Raw genomic sequence first — 23,118 nt, forward strand, 5'->3', positions numbered from 1 at the left:
TTTATTGGTTTGATAGTGATCGATTATTCAGTCCCAATCTGCTGTCATATAAAGAACAAAGTGATGTTTCTATGAGTCAAAAAGCTCCAGATGTTGTTCACAAAGAAAACAAAGATTAGGAACTTAAACACAAAGTGTTTGGAGCCAAAATGTTACCAAGCTGCTCTTTTTGAAATGGCAGAGGTACAGTGGTGTCTAACAGCACACTGTGGAAGGCAAACATGTTATTGTTGGATGAAACTTCATGAATCCTTTGTAGATTTGAGCTTTTGGAGCCTTTCTTTTCTCTTCAGGTGTACAGATGCTGAGGAGGCAGGTGAAGAAGATGGAGCTGTTGTAATGCTGGCAGAGGGTGTGTCTTAGTAACTCTGTGAGGTAGAACTGGATCCAACATTGTGGATGTGTTGATGTTGGAGCCATTAAGATTCTCTGGCCACACTGTAGGATTTCCCTTTGATTCACTGCGGGGGCATTTTGGAGTCTGTCAATGAAACTCTTCATATTTGTGTTTGACTCCAGTTTATAGAAACAGAGAAATCTGTCATGCTTTTGTTCGGCCTCCACAAATATACACATTTGTTCATTGGTTGGACTTTTTGTAAGGAGACACATTGAAAACCATGTTAATAAGATCTTGTTGTTTCCTGTGGATCCGACACAGAGAGTGGACTTCAGACAGAAACCGTGGAAGAGATTTTAGAGGCCGTGTGTGGCAACAGGAAGTTTCTGTATGTTTGCTGATCTTACATGTGGAAAACAACACGTGATGTTTGTGAAGTTCTACAATGATCATTGTTGTCACAGCATTTTGAGTGGGAACAGTTTAAACTGAGAGTAGTGGGAGTTATTTACTGATTGAAACAAGCTGAATGTTTCTGTGACGATGAAGATCAGCAGCAGCAGCTCAGCTGATCAATGAATTGACATCTATCAGTCGTTTCATGAGATGAAGTCATCAGCAGACATTTGTTCTAACTGTGTGATGAATGTCAGAACGTCAGGGCTCTGCTTTAGTCACTACTTGATGATCATTGGCTCATTGTTGAATCCAGTGGCCCAGTCTGACCTCTGACCCTTTGCTGCAGGTCTTCTGTGTTTTCTCCACTTTCATGTCTGATCTTCTGCTGTATCGTCCAAAATAAACATCTGAATCATTTCCAACACTTCAGCAGATCTTTAGTTTGGGCAGTACAGTACAAAATAACACATATTGTACTATACTGCCCACTTCCTGATCTTATTGGATCTGTGTGTGAGGTTGGTGAAGGAAACACATGTTTACTGAGTGAATCGCTGCCATTAGGAACTAGTTTTTATATCACAGCCTTGAAATCACACAGGACCATTTCTGCAAGTGAAAAGTCGCCATTGGAGGAAAATAATTGTGTAGTTTGTGCGACTGTTGTTTGTAAATGAAGAATTGTCCCAACTACATGTGCTGCTGACCTTTGACCTTTTCTTTAGGTGCACAGAGGAGTCTGTGGAAACATCCAGAACTGAGGCAGTGCTACAGATGTCTTCAAATAAAGTGGTGTATTATCCATGTTTTCTATGAAGCATCAGGGGAACAGGAAACATTCAAACATGTTTACTGTAAGAACTGCACAAAGGAAGGAAACACAATCCTACACACGACCACTTTAAAATGGACATTTAGCTTTTCAAACATCAGGGAGCTGCAATAACAACACTGTGCCCATTCTGATCAGATTAAAAGATTTATAGAGATTTATCCATGTGCTGGAAAAGGATTTGATATCAACATATATGCAGATTAGTAGGAGCATTTTCTTCATATTGATTTAGAGTTCAGTCCTAGGAATATGTAGAATTAACATCTGTGTACATGACAAGTGATGAAAATTCAAACTTTCAAAGGACGTCAGAATTGGAGTTTCTATCTGTGACTGTCCCAGAGGAACCTACCTGAGGGATTATTAAAGATCTGTCTATGTAGAAAGACTTGCATTGATTCACAGTGTACAATTCTTTCTAATCTATTAACATCTTCCTCCAAATCCTGTTTCTGCTGCATCAGAAGGGCTCAAACCTCCTGCTGTTTCTACTGGACCATCAATTCTACTTTATGATGATCTTCAAAGATAAAAACGTGAGTTTATTTGTGAACTCTGTGAAATGCGTCTGATGTTTAGTTTGAACCAATCCTGTGTCAGCTGCAGCCACATCATTGCCACGCATACAAATGGGTGCGTTCCTGTTCAGACCTGCTGGCTGTCAATGGGCTTCATTCCATTTCAGACTGCCGGTGGTCGGCTGTAAACTCAACATGGCTCCTGTGTTAGAAGAGACGATGATTTTAAATTTGCACATTGACTAGTTTCTTTCCAACACTGTGGAGCTACCAGCCCAGTATATGTAGCCACAGTAGATGGCGTTATCAAGCTGCACTGACAAACATCAGGACTCATGTAATCCCTACATGTGGACCTTTCACAGATGATCCAAGTGCAGATTCAACTCTGCATTACATTTGACTTCAGCTCTGACACACTTTCATTTTCTAGCTGTGTCACTTCCTGCTTTTTGGATCAGAGAGTTTATCCATGTCCACAAATGTTTGCTGCATGTTTTTATCATCTATATTTCCAGTCTTCATACAGCCGATATTTCATGTGATCTCCAATCTGCCAGCTGCCATCACGTTTTCAGGGTTCATTCAGTGTTGAAATGTAGGACAAACAGCAGCACATGTTCTCTAAATGTTTGCAGTCATTTTAAATGAAGCTGATACTACATGAGACATTTTCCACAGTTATTGTCTTTGAACAGAGAATAATAAAGCCATCAAACATATACAGGCTGTGCAAATACAAACTTCTGTGGTGCATTTGATGACCTGCAGAGGAGAACAAGTTGGGCTTTTCAGCCCTAACACAACCTCTTTGTTCTCAATACTACAAAACCTTCAAAGGCTGATATGCAAGTTTGCATGAATCACCAACACAGTTGTGTTTGTTTCTAGTATAGTTATAAATAAGCTGATCAAATATCTGCTGACTGATTAGATCCAGTATCTATTACAGATGAACTGGATATCACAGCATGTTGTTAACCCGTCATATCAAACTAAACAGTGTTGCTGGTGTAAATATCCTCCAATAAAGTCAGATGAGGGCTTCTGTTGCCAGGTAACGATGATGTCACACTGGATCTTCTGATCTTTAGCATCGTAGCGCTCGGAGTCTGATGTTGGCTCATGTGTTGTCACCAACATGATGTTCTACTAGTCAAGGCCTCACCTTAACCCACTGATGCTGATCACAAAGACCCACTAATAGAACTGTTTTATCAGGTTTATGCAGCGTCACCATTAATGTCACATTTAATCAGACACATTTACATTACAAGCCCACTACAACCATTATCAACATGTTAAATTACATTATACATCCTCACTGATTTAAAGTATTTTAACCTGATTCATTTTTACACCTTAGCAGTTCATTCCTCAAATCAAACAAGATATCTGACCCTCAAAAAATGTACCAACAAATAATTTTGCAATCAAATATTTATTTTGCAACTTTTCCAAGTGAAATCAAACAAGTGTGTTTAACAGTGAAACCAGAGGTGAAGCTGCTCATATAGAGTCCAACCCAGGCTAAAGTAAGTTGAGTAGAGCAGCATCATCAAAGTGTCGGCTCTCTGAACACGGGGCAAGATCGCCATCTGCAGGACTAAACTAGTTTTTCTCATCCTCCTCGTCAACGTCAAGATGACGTCATCGTACAGCAAAACATGCAGATCAGGTGACATGACTGTCTGAGAGGCGGAGTTAAACTGTGGCAGGTAAGCATGTGGAGGAGGAGCAACAACATGACGCTGGAACATCATCATTGCATTATACAGTTTCCTCTCTACTGGATGCAGCTGTGAACAAGAACAGCTGTGGAACCAGGGTCCTGAGTGTCATCTATGGATGAATGCAGGTCAGTGTGTTGCTGGTGATGAATCACAGGGTCCATCTCACAGTGGAGTCACAGCTTTTCTTCAGCTGCTCTGCTCTTCAAATGTAAGGCATCGACGGCTCTCCTTTTCAGCTCTGTTGGAATATCACCTTCTTCTGTCTGAGAAATGTTCATGAAACAAACCTGACAAAACACAAACAGCAGCAGTAAATTGTACTTAAACTCACTGAAAACCCACATTTGAACTCTACCTACTTGTTCATCAAGGCATGAGTCCAAATGCAAGGAGACGTCACAGACATGTGGAAATTGTGATGTGAAGACGGTGGACTGTGGTGGCCACTGCAGACTGTTGGACTCTGTTACAATCTTCTTCAGTCTCCTGTTACAGTTATTGATTTATTCTGTTATCATTTATTCATATTTATTTTTCAATGAAGATGACGACCAACTGCGGCTTGAGTCATTGAAATTACACCAAGCACGGGTGACCGAGAGGTTTTGCAGGTCTTTCCTCCCTACTGCTGTCAGACTCCACAACATGGTGTTACGTTCTTTGTCTAGGCGAGTATTGAACGCAACAAGAAATTGGCCCACTCCACCAAAGCAAGAACACAAACAGTCGTATCTTTTAAAGTGCTAAGCAGCCATTTATTTGCTTCAGTAGTGAGCAGTGCCAAAAATAACAAACAAAACTCCCTAATGGTCCCTATGCTTTCCTACACAAATGAAAACCAAACAAAAGACAATTCACTTACCAAACTTTCTAAATGAAAAAACAGGAGAAAATTCAATCAACTAAAATGGTTTCGCACACCTACTAGGCTGCTGCAGTGAAGAATATATACAAGGTGAACAAAATACATGATTGCTACTTGACAAAACTATTTACAGATATTTACAAAATGGAGGTACTAACGCCAGACACACACAGAAGGTTATACTTGCAAATCATTTGGCAAAGACACTCTACACAGCAACAAATCAAAAACACAGGTTCTTTCTTGGATGGTGGAGGATAGGAGAGAGGGAGGGGGCTAGGTGGCTGTCATCTGGTAGTTAAATACTGGAGGTGATTAGCCAATTATCCAATCCAAGGACAGGAAGAGACTCCACCCAGCTACTCGGCAGGCACGCCAAGGTGTCCACCTCCTAAGAGAGAAAAGGGAAAAAACCCACAGCCAACCTCTGGTGGGAGGAGTCACACATAAAACAAACACTGACAACATTGGATCATAACAATGGTCTCTGTAGAGGACCCCACATGTGCAGACCAATGACTGTATAAAACATTGGCTGAGACGGATCCACATCCATCATTTCATTTAAGAAGCTAATAGATGTGATGCTGGAAAGTTCTCTTGTCCTTAAATGTGTCCTTGTATGGCTGTTTTTGTCCACAGCCTGGATTCTCAGTTTGTGTCATTGGATTTTCTCACACCGGCTCACAAATGTAGGATTTTGTTTTCAGGTGGTGCTGAAATGAGTCGTAGGGCTTCAGGGTTCAGGGTCAGGTCTCAGTGCTGCTGGCTGAACTTTGTCTCATGTTCTGAGTCTTAAATAAAGTCAGTCAGGATTATTTCTTGTGTCGAGTCTCATGAGAATTTTGTGATGTCAGCTGGCACAGATTCAAAGCAGAGCTCAGAAATCTGAAATATATTTGAGTTATAAATGGAGTTTAGAGAACGAGCTGCTGATGAAGCCAGCTGTGTACAGGAGTTCAAAGGTCAGAGCTTCTGTGGGTCTGAGGGCGGCCTCACACTGGAGATGGATGAAGGAGTCTGACCTGAGCCAGTGTTTGACATCAACACATCAGCACTGCTATCAGTGAGCTTAACAACAGCCGTTAGCATCATTTCAGTGTTTCATCATTTAAAAACACTTCCTGTCACTGTGGTGGTTACAGTGACTCGGTGGGTTGGGAAACTCATCTGTAACCGGAAGGTTGCCTGCTCTCTCTGTCCTGGTCATTGTGTCCTTGGGCAAGACACTTCACCTACCGCCTACTGGTGTTGGCCAGAGGGGCCGATGGCGCGATATGGCAGCCTCGCTTCTGTCAGTCTGTCCCAGGGCAGCTGTGGCTACAACTGTAGCTTGCCTCCACCAGTGGGTGAATGTGAGAGTGAATGAATAGTGGAATTTTAAGGCGCTTTGGGTGCCTAGAAAAGCGCTATATAAATGCAATTAATTATTATTTATTGCTATCATGCAGTTTGTATTTTGACCTCCAGAGGGCGACAAATCAGCACAGACAGAGAGCTCCATTCAAACTTTGCTGCCATCAGTAATAATTCTTCAAATATAATCATCAGTGTTTGAGCAGCTATGATATCAGGGACAATCTAGACATGTGTGACAATACTGAACATGTCACATGACACACCGTAAACATCATGTGATCTACTCTCAGTGTTGCGACTTCCATCCACAAATAAAGCTGCTGCTGGCTGAGATGGTTTGAGCTGTGACTCGTCTCCAATAAGCCAAACCGAGCCTCACTTGTGTTTGTGTATTATTTGAGAACAGGACTGAAAGATAATGTGATTATTGTCTGAATATTGTGTAATGTGCAAAAACCCACTGACTCAACTTCCCCGTTGACAATACCAGCATCAGGTAAATAACATGTGACCACGCCCCCATGCAATCACCTGTGGTGCAGGAACAACACCTGCACCACCATAACAAATAAAACAAACATTCACTTTGTCTCTCACACTAAGTCTGAACTGTCATTCATGACTTCAACAGGTTGAAATGAGCTTTGAAGAAACATCAGTTTAGTGCTGAAATATTCAAACGCTGCAGGAACAAGAACAATAAAGTGATGACAGATGTTTGTGCTTCAAACAGGAAAACCAGCAGAAATAAATCACACCCTGCCAGAGGTAAGGAAATTCCGAGGTTTATTTGAACGCAGCACAGTGTTTCGATGCTCCCGAGTGTCCTCAAACGCCGCATTAGGCTCAAAGTTTACTTTCACTTCCTGAACTTCGTGGAGTGGAGCTTGTTGTTGGTGTGTGAAGAAACTGTAAGTTTGCTTTGTTTCCTCCTTTAACAGTTTGTCTTTAGGAACTTTACTGTTTGTTCAGCTCATGTTTGATTTCTTCACACAACAAACTGTGTGTGTTTGTATTTCCGGTCTCTCCATTAAAGTCAGTGTGTAATGTTTCCTGGCTAACATCAGCTGTGTGCAGCTTAGTTCCAGCACAAATCTGCCGCTCCATAGTTCACGGTAACGGACTCACAGCTGGACCAACGAGGCCGAGTGTGTCCGCCACTCTGAGCTACGTTCGTGTTTGTGTACTTGTAGTTTGTACTTTGTGAGTTCTTTCAGAGCCCACACAGGACGCAGCGTACGTGATGACGTCACAGCTCAGCTGCAGTGTTTTTCTCACCTTTACCTCTACTGTCACTGTGATTAATATTTACACACGACACACCTGCAGAGCTCTGACGCTAAGCTAGTCAGACAGCATGCAAAAGCTAAGCTAACGCTAAGAGCTCTTAAAGACACAAGTTAAAAATGTAATTGAGCACTTTGTGAATGAGAGCAGCAGCAGCAGCACAGAGTTAGTTGATGGTTACAGAAAGAGCAGCAGACTTTGCAAATGATCATTTATTCCAGCTGTAACTCAGACATGACGTGTAAACAGACTGTTGGCTCTCCTCAAACAGGAAGTGATGCTTCACTTTCAGCCTTCTGTGGATTTTCTTCAGTAAAAGCTGAAGTCAAACTGCCAACATGTCAGCACACAAGCTCACACATGACTGCTTCATCAACATGGAGCTCTGAGTGTTTATTAAAGGATCATTGTGTGAAAGAGGCTCTAACACAGCTGACTGCAGCCTTTAGCTGTGAGCACACAGTGTCTCACATTTACATTCACTTTACTGTCAAACACACTCAGTAACTTTAAACAGCTGCTGTTATCAAGTGAAAACAGCAAAGATTTCAGGCTGAGCTCCAGTGTTTCTACATCCTAGTAACACCTCAGAGAGTCACAACTCATCAAAGCTTCTCATCATCATCAGGACAGATTTAGGTCAATATCATTTCACATTTCTGTGTCACCATCCATCAAATGTTGACACGTAGTGGGTTTGTCATTCTCTCAGCTGACACTGAGATGAAGCAGGAAAGAAGCAGCTGATATTTGGACAGCACACATGATGGAAAGGAGGATTTCAGTTGATGTACACATGAATGATTTGTGTTTCCTCTGCAGGTGAAGGTAGAAAGTGTGTGTGAGCTGAATTCAGCAGCATGGGTGGCAGTGAGAGCAAACAGGAGGGAGTCCCTCCCTCTAAAAGCACTCTGTGTGGGGAACATGAGAGCCAGACCAAAGCTCAGAGGTGAGATGACCATCTCTAACTGTCCATGACTGTTCTCCATGTCACAGCTCAGCACTCACATCACTGCTCCAACATTATTCACAGGAACCAGCCTGGACCTCCACCCAGCTCTGTGTCCTTACAGAGTGACCGGTCTAAAGATGCTGTTATTTACTTTAAATCAGGCGTGTGTCGTCCTGCAGAGAGGTAATGTGTGTGTAAATGTTGTTGTGTGTTTGTGAATAAATCCTCCATCATGTTTAATGTCAGCTCTGTTTCACACACATGTTCATATGTGCAGCGCTGTGTGTTGGAGTGTTTCCACAAACACAGCAGATACTCAGAGATTATTTTTAGGAAGAGGAGATGTTCTCAAACTCTCTGTCCTGAAACTCTTCACTCAGTCTGATCCCCACTTCCTGCTCCTCAGCAGTGCTGCCATTTTCATCAACCAGGACAGAAATGAACTGAACTGTTGTTTCCTCATCAACTTCTTTCTGTCTGCTGAATCTGTAGTGAATCAAAGTGAAACGTGTGAAAATGCAGCTGTTAATGATCCAGTTTGTTAGATGAACGTGTGAATGTTGCAGTGTGCTGTTAAACAGTAACATAGTAACTGTGACGTGTCCTGATCTGACAGTAGATCATGTTTGTGTTCTTGGTCACATGACACAGCTCAGCTGTTCACACAGATTTCATCTTTATAGGCTGGACCAGTTTGGAATAATACTGGGAGTAATGGTTCTTATATGGAGCTTTTCTCCTCTGAGCACTTTGATACTCGCCTCATTCACACATGGAAAGCAGTGCAAATAAATGCAAACACTGTTTTCCTGCACTCATCTTTTATCAGGATGGATGTCAGTGTGAGCTGTTTCTGTCACATTTAACCTGACACTGAATTTTGCATCATTTCTATACAAAACTGAACACAAGTATGAAAAAAGTGTTTCACAGTTTTACTTTGAAAAACAAACAAACTGTGCTGCAGGTAAACAGTTTGATGGTTGGAATGAACAAACAAACAGACTCAGCAGCGCACAGACGTCCGAGCTTCATATATCGGTTGTTAAACTTAACGTAGGAATCACAAACATTCAGAGATGAACTTGCACACTTGGCTTTATACGTACTTTGAGTTGAAACGTACTTGATCTGTGAATGATGACGTATCACAAGTACATTTACTGAGAAACAGCCTTTAACTTTAGAATCAAAGTTCAGTTAGAAAAAAACTGAAGTCATTCAGGGAATTATGATCTTTGTGTTTTTACAGAGTTTAAAACACAACAAAGAAGTGTCAGTGATCAGGATAACAGTGGAAGGACTCTGGAGTATCATTTGTATTATTGATCATTTTGATCTCTGACAGAGAAACTACAAATACAGATGCAACAAGGGAAGCAGCAAAAGTGACTGAACACAGGTACACATCAAAGTGGCCTCATCTGTGTGTGTGTGTGTGTGTGCGTGTGTGTGTGTGTGTGTGTGTGTGTGTGTGTGTGTGTGTGTGTCCATGGTTCCTCCACAGAGTGCAGCAGAGCTCAGAGGTTCCCAGTGGTCAGTCTGCCCAGCAGCATCAAACACAGCTGGACTCCATATTTATGGTCTGTACATGTACAACAACTACTTTTATTATTATTAATAATACATTTATTTGTAGGTCCCTTTCAGAACACCAAGGACACTGGACAAAATGTCCAAAAGAAACAAACTTTGACTGCTGGCACGGTCTCTGTGCACAGAAAATCTGCATTGCACACAAAAAAAATCCACCTGAATTGAAATTAAAGTAAATAGGTTAACAATTCAGTTTTGCAGTGTTAGTCAGTGACTGGCTGCTCCCGTATGGGATCAGAACGATGCCACCTTATCCCATAGTCCAGCCAATGATGCGATTCACATTCGTATATACGCAGCTAATCAACGTCGCTGACAGGCTATGACAGCGTCCTTATGTGCGACACCGGTGCTTTAGCGAGCAAAGAGGCTGATGTGGAGTGAAGCCACGTTAATGACAACGTGTACAACCTTTGGAGATGGTTTGGTTGTTTGGTTTTCTTCCTGAATAATATTGTTGTTTATATTTACTGCGGGAAGAAACGGTAAAAACAGCGTTTCATAAGGAAAGCGCTCGAAAGAGCTCTCCACCTGTGAGCAAAGATGAAACCAAAACACCCCCCACCCTTTCCTATTGGTCGAAAAAAGTACCATGCCGACCAATCAAAACATGATATGGCAACATGGCATTTAGTTGTTTAGGGAGGGGGAAGTTTTAGGAGTGACGGCGTGTTTTGAGATGTGAGAGATTTGTGACGTTTAGCACAAATCTTGTGTAGTTAGTGTGTAGTTAGTGTGTAGTTAGTTTGTAGTTAGTGTGTAGTGTAGTCAATAGTTCTGTTGTGTGTGTCAGAACAATGAGGCGACTGCTGAATGTTTCAGGTGTTACAGCAGTGATACATCTGCTGCTGTCAGGCCTGCAGGTATCAGGCTGTTGTTCTCCTTCATCTCATAGTGGACAGAAATTATTTTTGGAGCAAATAATTTGTGTGGCATCAGATTTGATGCAGAACAGCTGATTGTTCTGTAAATAGTTTGAAATGTTTGTTTAAAAAACACCTTGGCTGCATTTTTAGGTAAACAGCTGCAAAAAACTTTGTTTTACCTTTTTGAAGAAGTAACTATATAATTAATTGCCCAGCACTGGTCATTATTTACTGTATTTTACATCCAGAGTTACAGACTCTCTCCCAGACCACAGACTCATAGTACAAGTCAGAGCTTAATAATAAATAAAAAATAAATGAAGTTGTGTTTTCAAAATTGGAGTTCAAGTTATTTTTTACTTCCAATAGTGTTAACATGCTACACAGGTCATGAACAAGATTGTTTTTAATTTTCATTGTAAGTGGGCTAAAGCAGTTAATTAAAAGTAGTCTAACATAAATGCTGTAATTTGATTACTTTAATAAACCATGTAACCTGGATGGATTCGATGCTGGCGGGACCACAGTGCACACGTCTGCAGTTGCTCACAGTGGTCCAAGGGACGCTCAGGGAGTTTGTGTGTTCAGACACATGAAACATTAGAGGCAACATTGATCACAGGGAAACATTTTAAACATCGAGGCTTTAAACAGAAACCAAAGTGAAACAGTTTGTAGTTGAGACCAGTGAGAATGAAGCTGAATAACTGTTTCTACAATAACTTTGAGCAATAAATGACAAATATGATGGAAATTAGGAGCATTAACACTTACTAATGATGTGAGTTGACACTCGGCTATATTGAGACGACCACATTAGGTGGTCCTCAACTGTAATGGAAACCAGTGGATCCAGTCCAGTCGTGGCGACCTGTGGTGAGTCGATCTGAGCGGCTACTAATGGAAACGGAGCCATAGATTTTTTTGTGCTTAATAACAATGAATCACAGGATTTTTACATTACTGTTAAAATCTCATGTTGTTTGTTAAAGTGTTGTTAAAGATGGTGACAAATGTACCCTTAGGCCCCTCCTCCATTCAGAGATGGTCTTTCCCTTTTCACATAAATGGCCTCCTTGACTCCGCCCACAAACCAGCGTTCACATTTTCTCAGGACCTTCTTGATGTTGTGTAGACTGAAGTTCAGAGTGGTGGCTCATTCATAAAGTATTCTGTTCCAGCTGCTGGAGGACAACATCATCACTTTTGTGAAGAACGAGCTGAAGAAGATCCAGAAGGCTCTGAATCCAAATGGATCTTCAATCCAAATGAAGATCACAGTGGACTTCCTGAGGAGAATGAAGCAGGAGGAGCTGGCTGACCGTCTGCAGAGCAGTAAGAGGATTTATCTAAAGATATAAGCTGCTGGATAAATCAGACACTTGTGACACCGGTGTGTTCAGTCATTTCTCAGTGGGTCAGAAAATGTCATCAGCATTTTGTAAAATATGATTGTTGAAGTTGTATTTTTATTATTATTATTCAGAACTTCCAGCTGCTGTTTGTCATCGTAACCTTAAATCTGCTCTGAAGAAGAAGTTCCAGTGTGTGTTTGAGGGCATCGCTAAAGCAGGAAACCCAACCCTTCTGAATCAGATCTACACAGAGCTCTACATCACAGAGGGAGGGACTGCAGAGGTCAATGATGAACATGAGGTCAGACAGATTGAAACAGCATCCAGGAAACCACACAGACCAGAAACAACAATCAGACAAGAAGACATCTTTAAAGCCTCACCTGGAAGAGATGAACCAATCAGAACAGTGCTGACAAAGGGAGTGGCTGGCATTGGGAAAACAGTCCTAACACAGAAATACACCCTGGACTGGGCTGAAGACAAAGCCAACCAGGACATCCAGTTCATATTTCCATTCACATTCAGAGAGCTGAATGTGCTGAAAGAGGAAAAGTTCAGCTTGGTGGGACTTGTTCATCACTTCTTTACTGAAACCAAAGAAGCAGGAATCTGCAGCTTTGAAGACTTCCAGGTTGTGTTCATCTTTGATGGTCTGGATGAGTTTCGACTTCCTCTGGACTTCCACAAAACTACAATCCTAACTGACCCTAGAAAGTCCACCTCAGTGGATGTGCTGCTGATAAACCTCATCAGGGGGAAAGTGCTTCCCTCTGCTCGCCTCTGGATAACCACACGACCTGCAGCAGCCAATCACATCCCTCCTGACTGTGTTGGCATGGTGACAGAGGTCAGAGGGTTCACTGACCCACAGAAGGAGGAGTACTTCAGGAAGAGATTCATAGATGAGGAGCAGGCCAGCAGGATCATCTCCCACATCAAGACATCACGAAGCCTCCACATCATGTGCCACATCTCAGTCTTCTGCTGGATCACTGCTACAGTTCTGGAGGATGTGCTGGAAACCAGAGAGGGAGGACAGCTGCCCAAGACCCTGACTGAGATGTACATCCACTTCCTGGTGGTTCAGGCCAAAGTGAAGAAGGTCAAGTATGATGGAGGAGCTGAGACAGATCCACACTGGAGTCCAGAGAGCAGGAAGATGATTGAGTCTCTGGGAAAACTGGCTTTTGATCAGCTGCAGAAAGGAAACCTGATCTTCTATGAATCAGACCTGACAGAGTGTGGCATCGATATCAGAGCAGCCTCAGTGTACTCAGGAGTGTTCACACAGATCTTTAAAGAGGAGAGAGGACTGTACCAGGACAAGGTGTTCTGCTTCATCCATCTGAGTGTTCAGGAGTTTCTGGCTGCTCTTCATGTCCATCGGACCTTCATCAACTCTGGACTCAATCTGCTGGAAAAACAACAAACAACATCCATGTGGTCTAAATTATTTTATAAACCAAAACTCCAAAACTCGCTCCACCAGAGTGCTGTGAACAAGGCTTTACAGAGTCCAAATGGACACCTGGACTTGTTCCTCCGCTTCCTCCTGGGTCTTTCACTGCAGACCAATCAGAGTCTCCTACGAGGTCTGCTGACACAGACAGGAAGTAGCTCACAGACCAATCAGGAAACAGTCCAGTACATCAAGGAGAAGCTCAGTGAGAATCTGTCTGCAGAGAAAAGCATCAATCTGATCCACTGTCTGAATGAACTGAATGATCGTTCTCTAGTGGAGGAGATCCAACAGTCCCTGAGATCAGGAAGTCTCTCCACAGATAAACTGTCTCCTGCTCAGTGGTCAGCTCTGGTCTTCATCTTACTGTCATCAGAAAAAGATCTGGATGTGTTTGACCAGAAGAAATACTCTACTTCAGAGGAGGCTCTTCTGAGGCTGCTGCCAGTGGTCAAAGCCTCCAACAAAGCTCTGTGAGTACATTTGTACTCATGTCTTTACTTTTAACATCCAACTGTGTCAGTAATTTATTTCACCAGGCTTTCTGTCTTTTTATGAATTTGTATCCTAAAGTTTTGGGATTTCTCCAATACAACTGTAACCTCTTTGATGTCTCCAGAACTCTGTGTACTAGAGACGCTGAATTCACCATAAACTCTGATCATCACTGCTGCTGTTATGTTATCAGTCTTTGTTTAAACACTTAGGCTGCATGTGCCTAATGTTGTGATACTTTATATTCACATGCATGCTCCTAGATACATTTCTACTGCATGTCTATTTTTAGTCACAAATGTTGGTGAAACACTTGCTTTTACATGCATGGTGGGTCCTGCATTAAAGAAAGCATTTGAATTACTCAGTGAATCATGGCAGCCAGAGAAACATCCTTAGTTCCACTTTAATCTAAACTCTGCTTCGGTCTTCCACAGTGTGTTTGTTGTTTCTTTGTTGTTGTTGGCCTGCTCTCTCCTCTCACTCCAATCTGGTTGCAGCAGATGTTTGTCCCTTCCTGAACCTGCAGACTTGGGTGCAGCACCTCAGTTCATCTTCAGTCTGAAACCAGCTGTTTTAGCTATATCCCCTCAAGCACAGCTTCCCTGGTCATCTCTGCTGTGGTTGCTATAAAATGTAATCTTGATTTAAAAAAAAGAAAAAATTCAAGTCAGACTTGATGCCATTTATTGGCAGCATGGTGCCTGTTTGTCAGTCTTTGATGATAAACTGCACCACAGTCTAAAGCAAACCTTCTGACATTATTGACAACAGCTCTCTGTTTGTTGTGATTGGATCTAGAACAGCCAACATATCCTAATCTAATCTATTTTTAATGTGGTATCTGGGACGAAAAGTTAAAAATCAGCTTGGATGGCCTGTACTGTATGATGGCCTTCACTGCACCACATTGATGGCCATGCAGGGTGGTTCACTCCTTGTGCAAGAAGACCGAGGAGTGAGCCACCCTTGGTCAAAGCTTGGTCATTCAAGCTCACTGTTTTCCCCTTGTTGGTTGATGATAACTATTATTTTTTTTACCTGACATATAGTCATCATTGTCTTCAAATTAACTCACACACTGCTGACTGCTGTAGCTTACCTGGCTGAGCAGGTGACCCATGTACTGAAGGTTAGAGTCGTGACTCCAGGGCCTGGTTTGAGTTGTAACCAAGACCATTTCCTTTGTGTTATTCTCCTCACTTCTCCCTCCCTCCCTGTCTTCTCTGTCCTATACAGTGAAGACAAAAGGCCTCAAGTTCTAAAAACTCTTCCCCTTCATCATCTTCTTAATCATCTCTCTCATCTAAAATCACCAGTATTCTCTGAGTAGAGAATCTTTTCACAATCTTGAATGATAAGGATCCAAGTGGGTAAAGTTAGTTATTTGTTGTGTTCCTATTTGCAGCTGGGATAGATTGTGAAAAACTCTCGGCTGCCAAAATTTCATCCAGTTTAGAAGAAAAACATTGAGTGAAGTGTTTGTTTCATCATCCTTCACAACTCATCCACCAGGTGTCACAAACTGCAGCAGAACAGTACAAAGCATGTCATACTGGATGGCTGCAGCAACCAGAGTTTTACCTACCTTTGGTATTTCTTGACAGCATGAGCATAATATTTACTGAACAGAGTCGTCTTCTGTAATCTTTTCAGATTCAGATTCAGAACACTGTATTTATTTTCAAGGGGCTATTAGGATACTGACCTTGCCAACCGTACATACAATACACAAACATCACATTGGGGAGACAGGTCAGACTAGGTAGCTGGCCGGTCAGCCGCTAGAGCAGCGACCTGGAACCGAACAGCAGAAAATGCACAACATCAGGAAAGATGAGGAGAAGAAATAACTTCACAAATAAAATTTTTATCATTAGAGAAAAAATTACCAATAATCATCCCACAGATGTAATATTATCAACAGCTACTCTTAGTACCATTGATGTTAAGTTAGACTCTTTTTCTCCAATCGATCTTTCTGAGTTAACTTCAATAATTACTTCCTCCAAACCATCAACGTGTCTTTTAGACCCCATTCCTACAAAACTGCTCAAAGAAGTCCTGCCATTGATTAATTCTTCGATCTTATATATGATCAACCTATCTCTAATAATCGGCTATGTACCACAGGCCTTCAAGGTGGCTGCAGTTAAACCTTTACTCAAAAAGCCATCTCTAGACCCAGCAGTCTTAGCTAATTATAGGCCAATCTCCAACCTTCCTTTCATATCAAAAATCCTTGAAAGAGTAGTTGTCAAACAGCTAACAGATCATCTGCAGAGGAATGGTTTATTTGAAGAGTTTCAGTCAGGTTTCAGAGTTCATCACAGCACAGAAACAGCTTTATTGAAGGTTACAAATGATCTTCTTATGGCCTCTGACAGTGGACTCATCTCTGTGCTTGTCCTTCTTGACCTTAGTGCAGCATTCGATACTGCTGACCATAATATCCTATTAGAGCGATTAGAACATGCTGTAGGTATTACAGGTATTGCACTGCAGTGGTTTGTATCATATCTATCTAATAGACTCCAATTTGTGCATGTAAATGGAGAGTCCTCTTCACACACTGAGGTTAATTATGGAGTTCCACAGGGTTCAGTGCTAGGACCAATTCTGTTTACATTATACATGCTTCCCCTAGGCAGCATCATTAGAAGACATAGCATACATTTTCACTGCTATGCAGATGACACCCAGCTCTATCTGTCCATGAAGCCAGATAACACACACCAATTAGTTAAACTGCAGGAATGTCTTAAAGACATAAAGACTTGGATGGCCACTAACTTTCTGCTTCTTAACTCAGATAAAACTGAGGTCATTGTACTCGGTGCTGAAAAGCTTAGAAATATGGTATCTAACCAGATTCTTACTCTGGATGGCATTACCTTGGCCTCCAGTAACACTGTGAGGAACCTTGGAGTCATTTTTGACCAGGATATGTCCTTCAACGCACATATTAAACAAATATGTAAGACTGCGTTCTTCCATTTGCGCAACATCTCTAAAATTAGAAATATCCTGTCTCAGAGTGACGCTGAAAAACTAGTTCATGCATTTATTACTTCCAGGCTGGACTACTGCAATTCATTATTATCAGGATGTCCAAAAAACTCACTGAAAAGCCTTCAGTTAATCCAAAATGCTGCAGCAAGAGTACTGACGGGGACTAGAAAGAGAGAGCATATTTCTCCTGTTTTGGCTTCCCTTCATTGGCTTCCTGTTAAATCCAGAATTGAATTCAAAATCCTGCTCCTCACATACAAGGTCTTAAATAATCAGGCCCCATCTTATCTTAATGACCTTGTAGTACCATATCACCCTATTAGAGCACTTCGCTCCCGCTCTGCAGGCCTACTTGTTGTTCCTAGAGTATTTAAAAGTAGAATGGGAGGGAGAGCCTTCAGTTTTCAGGCCCCTCTTCTGTGGAACCAGCTTCCAGTTTGGATTCGGGAGACAGACACTATCTCTACTTTCAAGATTAGGCTTCAAACTTTCCTTTTTGCTAAAGCATATAGTTAGGGCTGGACCAGGTTACCCTGAATCCTCCCTTAGTTATGCTGCAATAGATGTAGGCTGCCGGGGGATTCCCATGATGCATTGAGTTTTTCCTTTCCAGTCACCTTTCTCACTCACTATGTATTAACAGACCTCTCTGTATTGAATCATATCTGTTATTAATCTCTGTCTCTCTTCCACAGCATGTCTTTTATCCTGTCTTCCTTCTCCCACCCCAACCGGTCGCAGCAGATGGCCGCCCCTCCCTGAGCCTGGTTCTGCCGGAGGTTTCTTCCTGTTAAAAGGGAGTTTTTCCTTCCCACTGTTGCCAAAGTGCTTGCTCATAGGGGGTCATATGATTGTTGGGTTTTTCTCTGTATCTATGAAGCGCCTTGAGGCGACTTTTGTTGTGATTTGGCGCTATATAAATAAAATTGAATTGAATTGAATTGAATTGAATTGAAATAACTCCCCCCAGACTGAGCTTCAACAGGGAGATCAGTTTGAGAACAGAAAAAAATGACCTTAGCGCAGAACACATGAAAACTCTTAATAGGCCATAGAAACACATGACAAGCAACAGGGATGGGTAAAAGGTGAGAGACAGCCGGTGTAGACAGCGCATCCGGGCCTGTAGCATTAGCGCTGGTCCCCTCGACCCACCGTCTGCACCGGGAGGGGATAAGCATGCTTAGGATGGGAAGGAACAGTCTAAACACCGTCTGTCATCAGGGTGAGATTTGTTATGTTCAGCTCCAGCCTTGAGACCACAGCTGGCACCGGTCTGGGGAAGCTCCCCCCAGCTCCCCCCAGACTGAGCTTCAACAGGGAGATCAGTTTGAGAACAGAAAAAAATGACCTTAGCGCAGAACACATGAAAACTCTTAATAGGCCATAGAAACACATGACAAGCAACAGGGATGGGTAAAAGGTGAGAGACAGCCGGTGTAGACAGCGCATCCGGGCCTGTAGCATTAGCGCTGGTCCCCTCGACCCACCGTCTGCACCGGGAGGGGATAAGCATGCTTAGGATGGGAAGGAACAGTCTAAACACCGTCTGTCATCAGGGTGAGATTTGTTATGTTCAGCTCCAGCCTTGAGACCACAGCTGGCACCGGTATGTTAGCCGCATGAAATGATGGTGGTTTTCTTTGGTGCGAACAACTGCATGTCAGTGTCACAGCTGATCTAACAGTCCGTCACTCGTCTCTCAATCTCCCGTTGGAGAGCCACGAGCTTCTCCGAGAGGTTATCAGTTTTGCGCTCAAAGAGCAAAGTCTGAGAACTCACGACCGCCATGAGCTTCTTCAAGATCTTATCTGTGCTGCGTTCAATGAGCCCATTTTGAGAAGTCACGACCCGTCCCATTGTTTCAGTCACAGCGGGCAGCCTTGTGGGGTTTTGAACAGCTGATTCTGCTTTCTTTAATTTTCAATTAATTAATTTGTTGGTTTGTTTTCTTCCAGACTGAGTGGGTGTAACCTCTCAGAGAAAAGCTGTGATGCTTTGTCCTCAGTTCTCAACTCCCAGTCCTCTAGTCTGAAAGAGCTGGACATGAGTAACAATGACCTGAAGGATTCAGGAGTGAAGCTTCTGTCTGAAGGACTGAAGAGTCCACACTGTACACTGGAAACTCTCAGGTGAGATCAAGCATTTTTCTTTCATCAACTGACAGAATTAGCAAATTAATAATAAGGCAGTCCTCTAATAAGAGGAGAAGTGGAGGTGTTTTGAAGGGCAACATACTCTTATGTTAACAAGACAGGAAGTAGTTCCTAGGAACTGCTTCCTTTGTTATTGTCTAAGTAGAAACATGATGGTGAAACAGTGATGAGTTTGCAGAGGTGAATCCACAGCACACAACACAACAATGCTATTGCGTGCTGAAAGCAGACTTCTCACAGATTCTGAGACTGCAGGTTTCATCACTGTCCAACCAAAATTCACTGAACCAGCAGTAAATGAACGTCCAAAACTACGCTTCATGTTTAAAAAACAGATGATCAGGGGGATTTGTGTTTACATCTTTTTTGTGTAATCTGTTCACCTGCTGTTTCAGCTGTTTGGTGGTTGTTGAGATGGTTTTATGAGCTTTTACCTGAGATTCTGACATTTCTGTAGATACCACACATGTCTAATTACTTTGTATAGCATGAATGGCCATAACGAGGTTTTTAACAGTAAGAAAAGTTGTAAAACTTAAGAAAATATAGTTAAAAGTCCAAAACCTTCTACGTCTGGTCACTTGTGGTAAGGAGCAGATCAAACGAGTAAAGAATTACGTTATAATTATAAATGGCTTCAACAGCACATTCAGGTCTGTGAGACTCATTCAGACACTGAGCCGTGGCTCTGTGGCATATGCACATATTTCTGCATCTCTGCCATTCAGACACACTTTATATAGTTTATTTTATGTAGTATTCAATACTGAACTGTACATTTAGTCTTTTTAAAGGCAGCAATTTGTATTCAGTGTTTTCATAAAAGCCTTATTTTTATCCATTTACTGCTATTAGGAAGAACACACGTGAGGATTAAGACCTGGACGAGTTTGAAACCTTTTGTCCTCCACAATGGAAAATGGGTGGAAATAAAAATGGGTCTCACTTTAGCCAGCTCCTAATTTTATCAGTTCTACTCTCAGCGTCTCCTGTATATCTCCTATATAAATTTTGCACTCAGCTTTGTGGTCTCCAATATCACTGAAATGCATCAGATGCTGCTCATTTTGCCTTTTCACTCTTTCCTGACACCCTTGCATTTCAATACAGCTCCCATTTCTCTGTGTACCTGGTCTCTAACACTACCCTTGCTGTCTATGGGACATTTCCGTCTTCTTTCACATAATGGTATGATCCCAGTCTGCCTCTTAAAGTGTTTGGTCACATGGTTTGCTCATCAGAATAAAACCTCAGCCGTGCTCACATTGATTATCAGCAAGCCTGGAAATTCATCAATATTTGACATATGAAATTATCTCAAGGCCTGGATTTGGCCCACGGGCCATATGTTTAACACCCCTGGTTTACACAGTTTGGTATTCAATGTACAAGTGAGTTAGCTCTCAGCTAACTAGCAGACAAGCTAACTGCTGGGACTGCGTTTTTCTAACAAGAGCGTTAGACACTCAGACTGGTTTTCTTTGTGGATGATGATGTATTCTCACACTGATCCTTCATGCTGATGCTGCCATCCACCCACTGCTCCTGGATTCCTCATCATCATCTCCATCAGCCCTCACAATACTCCACCTTCATCAGCTTCATGTTCAGGAGCCTGGATGGACAGTAATTCTTTCCATGGGTTATGGTGGGACATTGAGAGCTGAAGTCAAACAGCAATGAGAAATGAAAGACTGATTTCTATTTAGTCTTGTGATGTGCAGCTTTGTTCAGAGCATTAAGGCCCAGCAAAGATTACTGAGGTCATAGAGTCACTGATGAAACCTGTGTGCTTATAGAAACTGAAACCAGATGAACCAGAATAGAAGAACATTAAAATGAAGTGTCAGCTGCACAAAGGCAAAGCTATTCAGTTGTTAGTGTGAGTTATTTAAATGGAGGATGGAGTCAGACTTTAAGCTGCTGGACTCAGTCACTATATCCTGTTCTCCTCATAGAACCTGGATACACAGACTCACCTGTGACACAGTGACACACAGTGTGGGCTACACACACATTAGAAAGTGGATCAGTCACACTTGTGCAATCATTTGTTGTGCTGGGAAACCATGAACACTTTGAATCACATTAATGGCTTTGTTACAGCAACATTCAATCATGAGTTCAAAAGTAGTGTATTGTGTACTTATTTTAATAGTACTGCAGTATGAGAAGTGCAACATTCAGTGTGCAGAAACAAATCAGGTGCTTTCTAACAGCAGTGTTCCCTTTAACACAGCAGCAGTTCAAATATTTCTGTCAGTCTGAGCTGAAACATGAATCTAATCAAATATCAAATCAAAGTTCTTTGCCTCTGCCAGGACATCAACATTTGATCTAGTTTTTTACAAAGTTCCCCTCAGCGTCCAGAGCCACCAACATACCTTTGATCAACAGCAAGTAAACATTTATAAATGTGTGTTTTCAGAACAGGAACCAGCAGAACTATTGTTCTGTTATCAGGGAGCAGCACAAACGCTCATCAGCTCATTTACTGTGCAGGACTTTGAGTGTGTGAAGTGTGTGTTTGTGCTGGATTTCCTTTGGAGAATCTCAGTCAGAAACAAGACAAAGAAAAACTCTTTCAATAGTCCAGGTTGAGTTGACAACATGAACTGCATTTATCTTCCTCTGACTTGACATGTTCTTCCTCCTCTGCACCGAGCCAGCTGCTAAGACACACAAGCTCATTGACATTTTCTGATGATAAAGAAACTCTCTTCTTCTGTACAATATGAGCAGCAACAGAGAACAAGCTTTCACAGGTACAGATGTTGCAGCTGTGGCCAAGTACATGTGCTGCATGTTGGAGCAGCACTCTAATGGACAGGCCTCTGTACTGATGGTGGGCTCTGCTCTGTATCCACCACACTGTTCTCAGCTGAGTCTTCCTCCTGTTCACAATCACACTCTGATGAAGCACCAATAGGGCCAACTTTTTCTCTGGTGGCTCGGATGTTGTTGCTTCCACAGGTTTCCCTCCAACAACCCTCTTAAGTAAGTTCAGTAAGATCAGGGTAAACACTTGAGCTCCTTGAATCTGGCTCCAGTGCAGCAGCAGTTTTCACATATACAATGTTGGCATTTTGCTTGCGTGTCTCCAGGTCTGTTCTGAATGTAGACTTGAATTTGACCATGTAGGCGGGGTCATCCTCTGAGCTCTCCATCACCTGAGAGAGATGACAAAACACAGAATCACAGAGCATGAAACCAACATTTCTCCTCCCAGAAGTTCAGTCACAGACCTGCAACAGAAACAAGAATCAAAGATTCAAATGACACAGAGCATTCATTTACTTATATCCACAAACATGTCCTCTACATATTCATGCTGTATTTACACACACATACAGAGGCTGTTTGTCTCTCACACACAGACAGGACACTGAGAAATACATCATGTTAAATATACCTGCAGGCTTCCAGCTGTGCACTTTGTCCCTGTTAGCTGGGATTGCCATGGCAACCTTGGTGTTGTGCGCGATGCAGGGACGTGTTCAAAGGCAGACGTCAGGCAGCAGCATCATATTTGATGCACTATCTGTACTGAGTGTGCTGACTTTATTTCAAATGTCCCACTGCTGTGCAACATGAATCACATGTTCTGCACGTTTCTGTAACTCCCAGGTAACCATGGTTACCCAGCCACGCCCAGTAGTTTCCAGAGAGACCAACAGCAGGTTCATGTTGTAACACCGTGGCTTTCGTAGTCTCTCCTTTTTCTACAGCTCATGTGTTCTTCTTGTGATGGTGCGTCTTGAGGCTCATACATGCCGTCATTTGTTGATCCTAAGAACGTTCCTCAGACCGACTTCTTCAACAACACTAATCAGCCTGAAGTTTGTAGCTACTCACTTCACTGTGGCGTTTGTTAGCTTGTATTTCTTT

The 23,118-nt window shown here is 42.3% G+C and overlaps 2 protein-coding genes and 2 long non-coding RNA genes across 5 annotated transcripts in view; 2 read left to right on the forward strand and 2 right to left on the reverse strand.

Annotated features, from left to right (window-relative positions):
* Positions 1-21,456, forward strand: part of LOC146510912 (protein NLRC3-like) — a 216,068-nt gene extending 194,612 nt beyond the window's left edge. The window contains exons 1-7 of one of the 2 annotated variants that reach the window (XM_085172856.1): positions 6,841-6,960; positions 8,159-8,285; positions 8,370-8,471; positions 9,796-9,871; positions 11,932-12,085; positions 12,237-14,040; positions 19,033-21,456. In XM_085172856.1, coding sequence (XP_085028982.1) covers positions 8,197-8,285; positions 8,370-8,471; positions 9,796-9,871; positions 11,932-12,085; positions 12,237-14,040; positions 19,033-19,210 — 2,403 coding nt within the window. In that variant the 5' untranslated portion in view covers positions 6,841-6,960; positions 8,159-8,196 and the 3' untranslated portion in view covers positions 19,211-21,456. Of the gene's footprint in view, positions 1-6,840; positions 6,961-8,158; positions 8,286-8,369; positions 8,472-9,795; positions 9,872-11,931; positions 12,086-12,236; positions 14,686-19,032 lie in introns of those variants that run through there. The other variant, XM_085172854.1, reaches the window with a different exon arrangement.
* The window catches only part of LOC146510916 (stonustoxin subunit alpha-like), a 179,347-nt gene that overhangs the window by 145,633 nt on the left and 10,596 nt on the right, over positions 1-23,118 (forward strand). The gene's annotated exons all lie outside the window — the stretch shown is intronic.
* LOC146510921 (uncharacterized) overlaps positions 1-23,118 on the reverse strand; it is a 161,734-nt gene that overhangs the window by 91,322 nt on the left and 47,294 nt on the right. The gene's annotated exons all lie outside the window — the stretch shown is intronic.
* On the reverse strand, positions 3,719-4,730 carry LOC146510924 (uncharacterized). Its single transcript, XR_014876124.1, has 2 exons — positions 4,185-4,730; positions 3,719-4,112 (listed from the first exon to the last, which is right to left on the reverse strand). It is a non-coding gene; the product is annotated as an uncharacterized LOC146510924 (long non-coding RNA).

This window comes from Neolamprologus multifasciatus, chromosome 9 (genome assembly GCF_963576455.1).
Source record: "Neolamprologus multifasciatus chromosome 9, fNeoMul1.2, whole genome shotgun sequence".
Lineage (NCBI taxonomy): Eukaryota > Metazoa > Chordata > Actinopteri > Cichliformes > Cichlidae > Neolamprologus > Neolamprologus multifasciatus.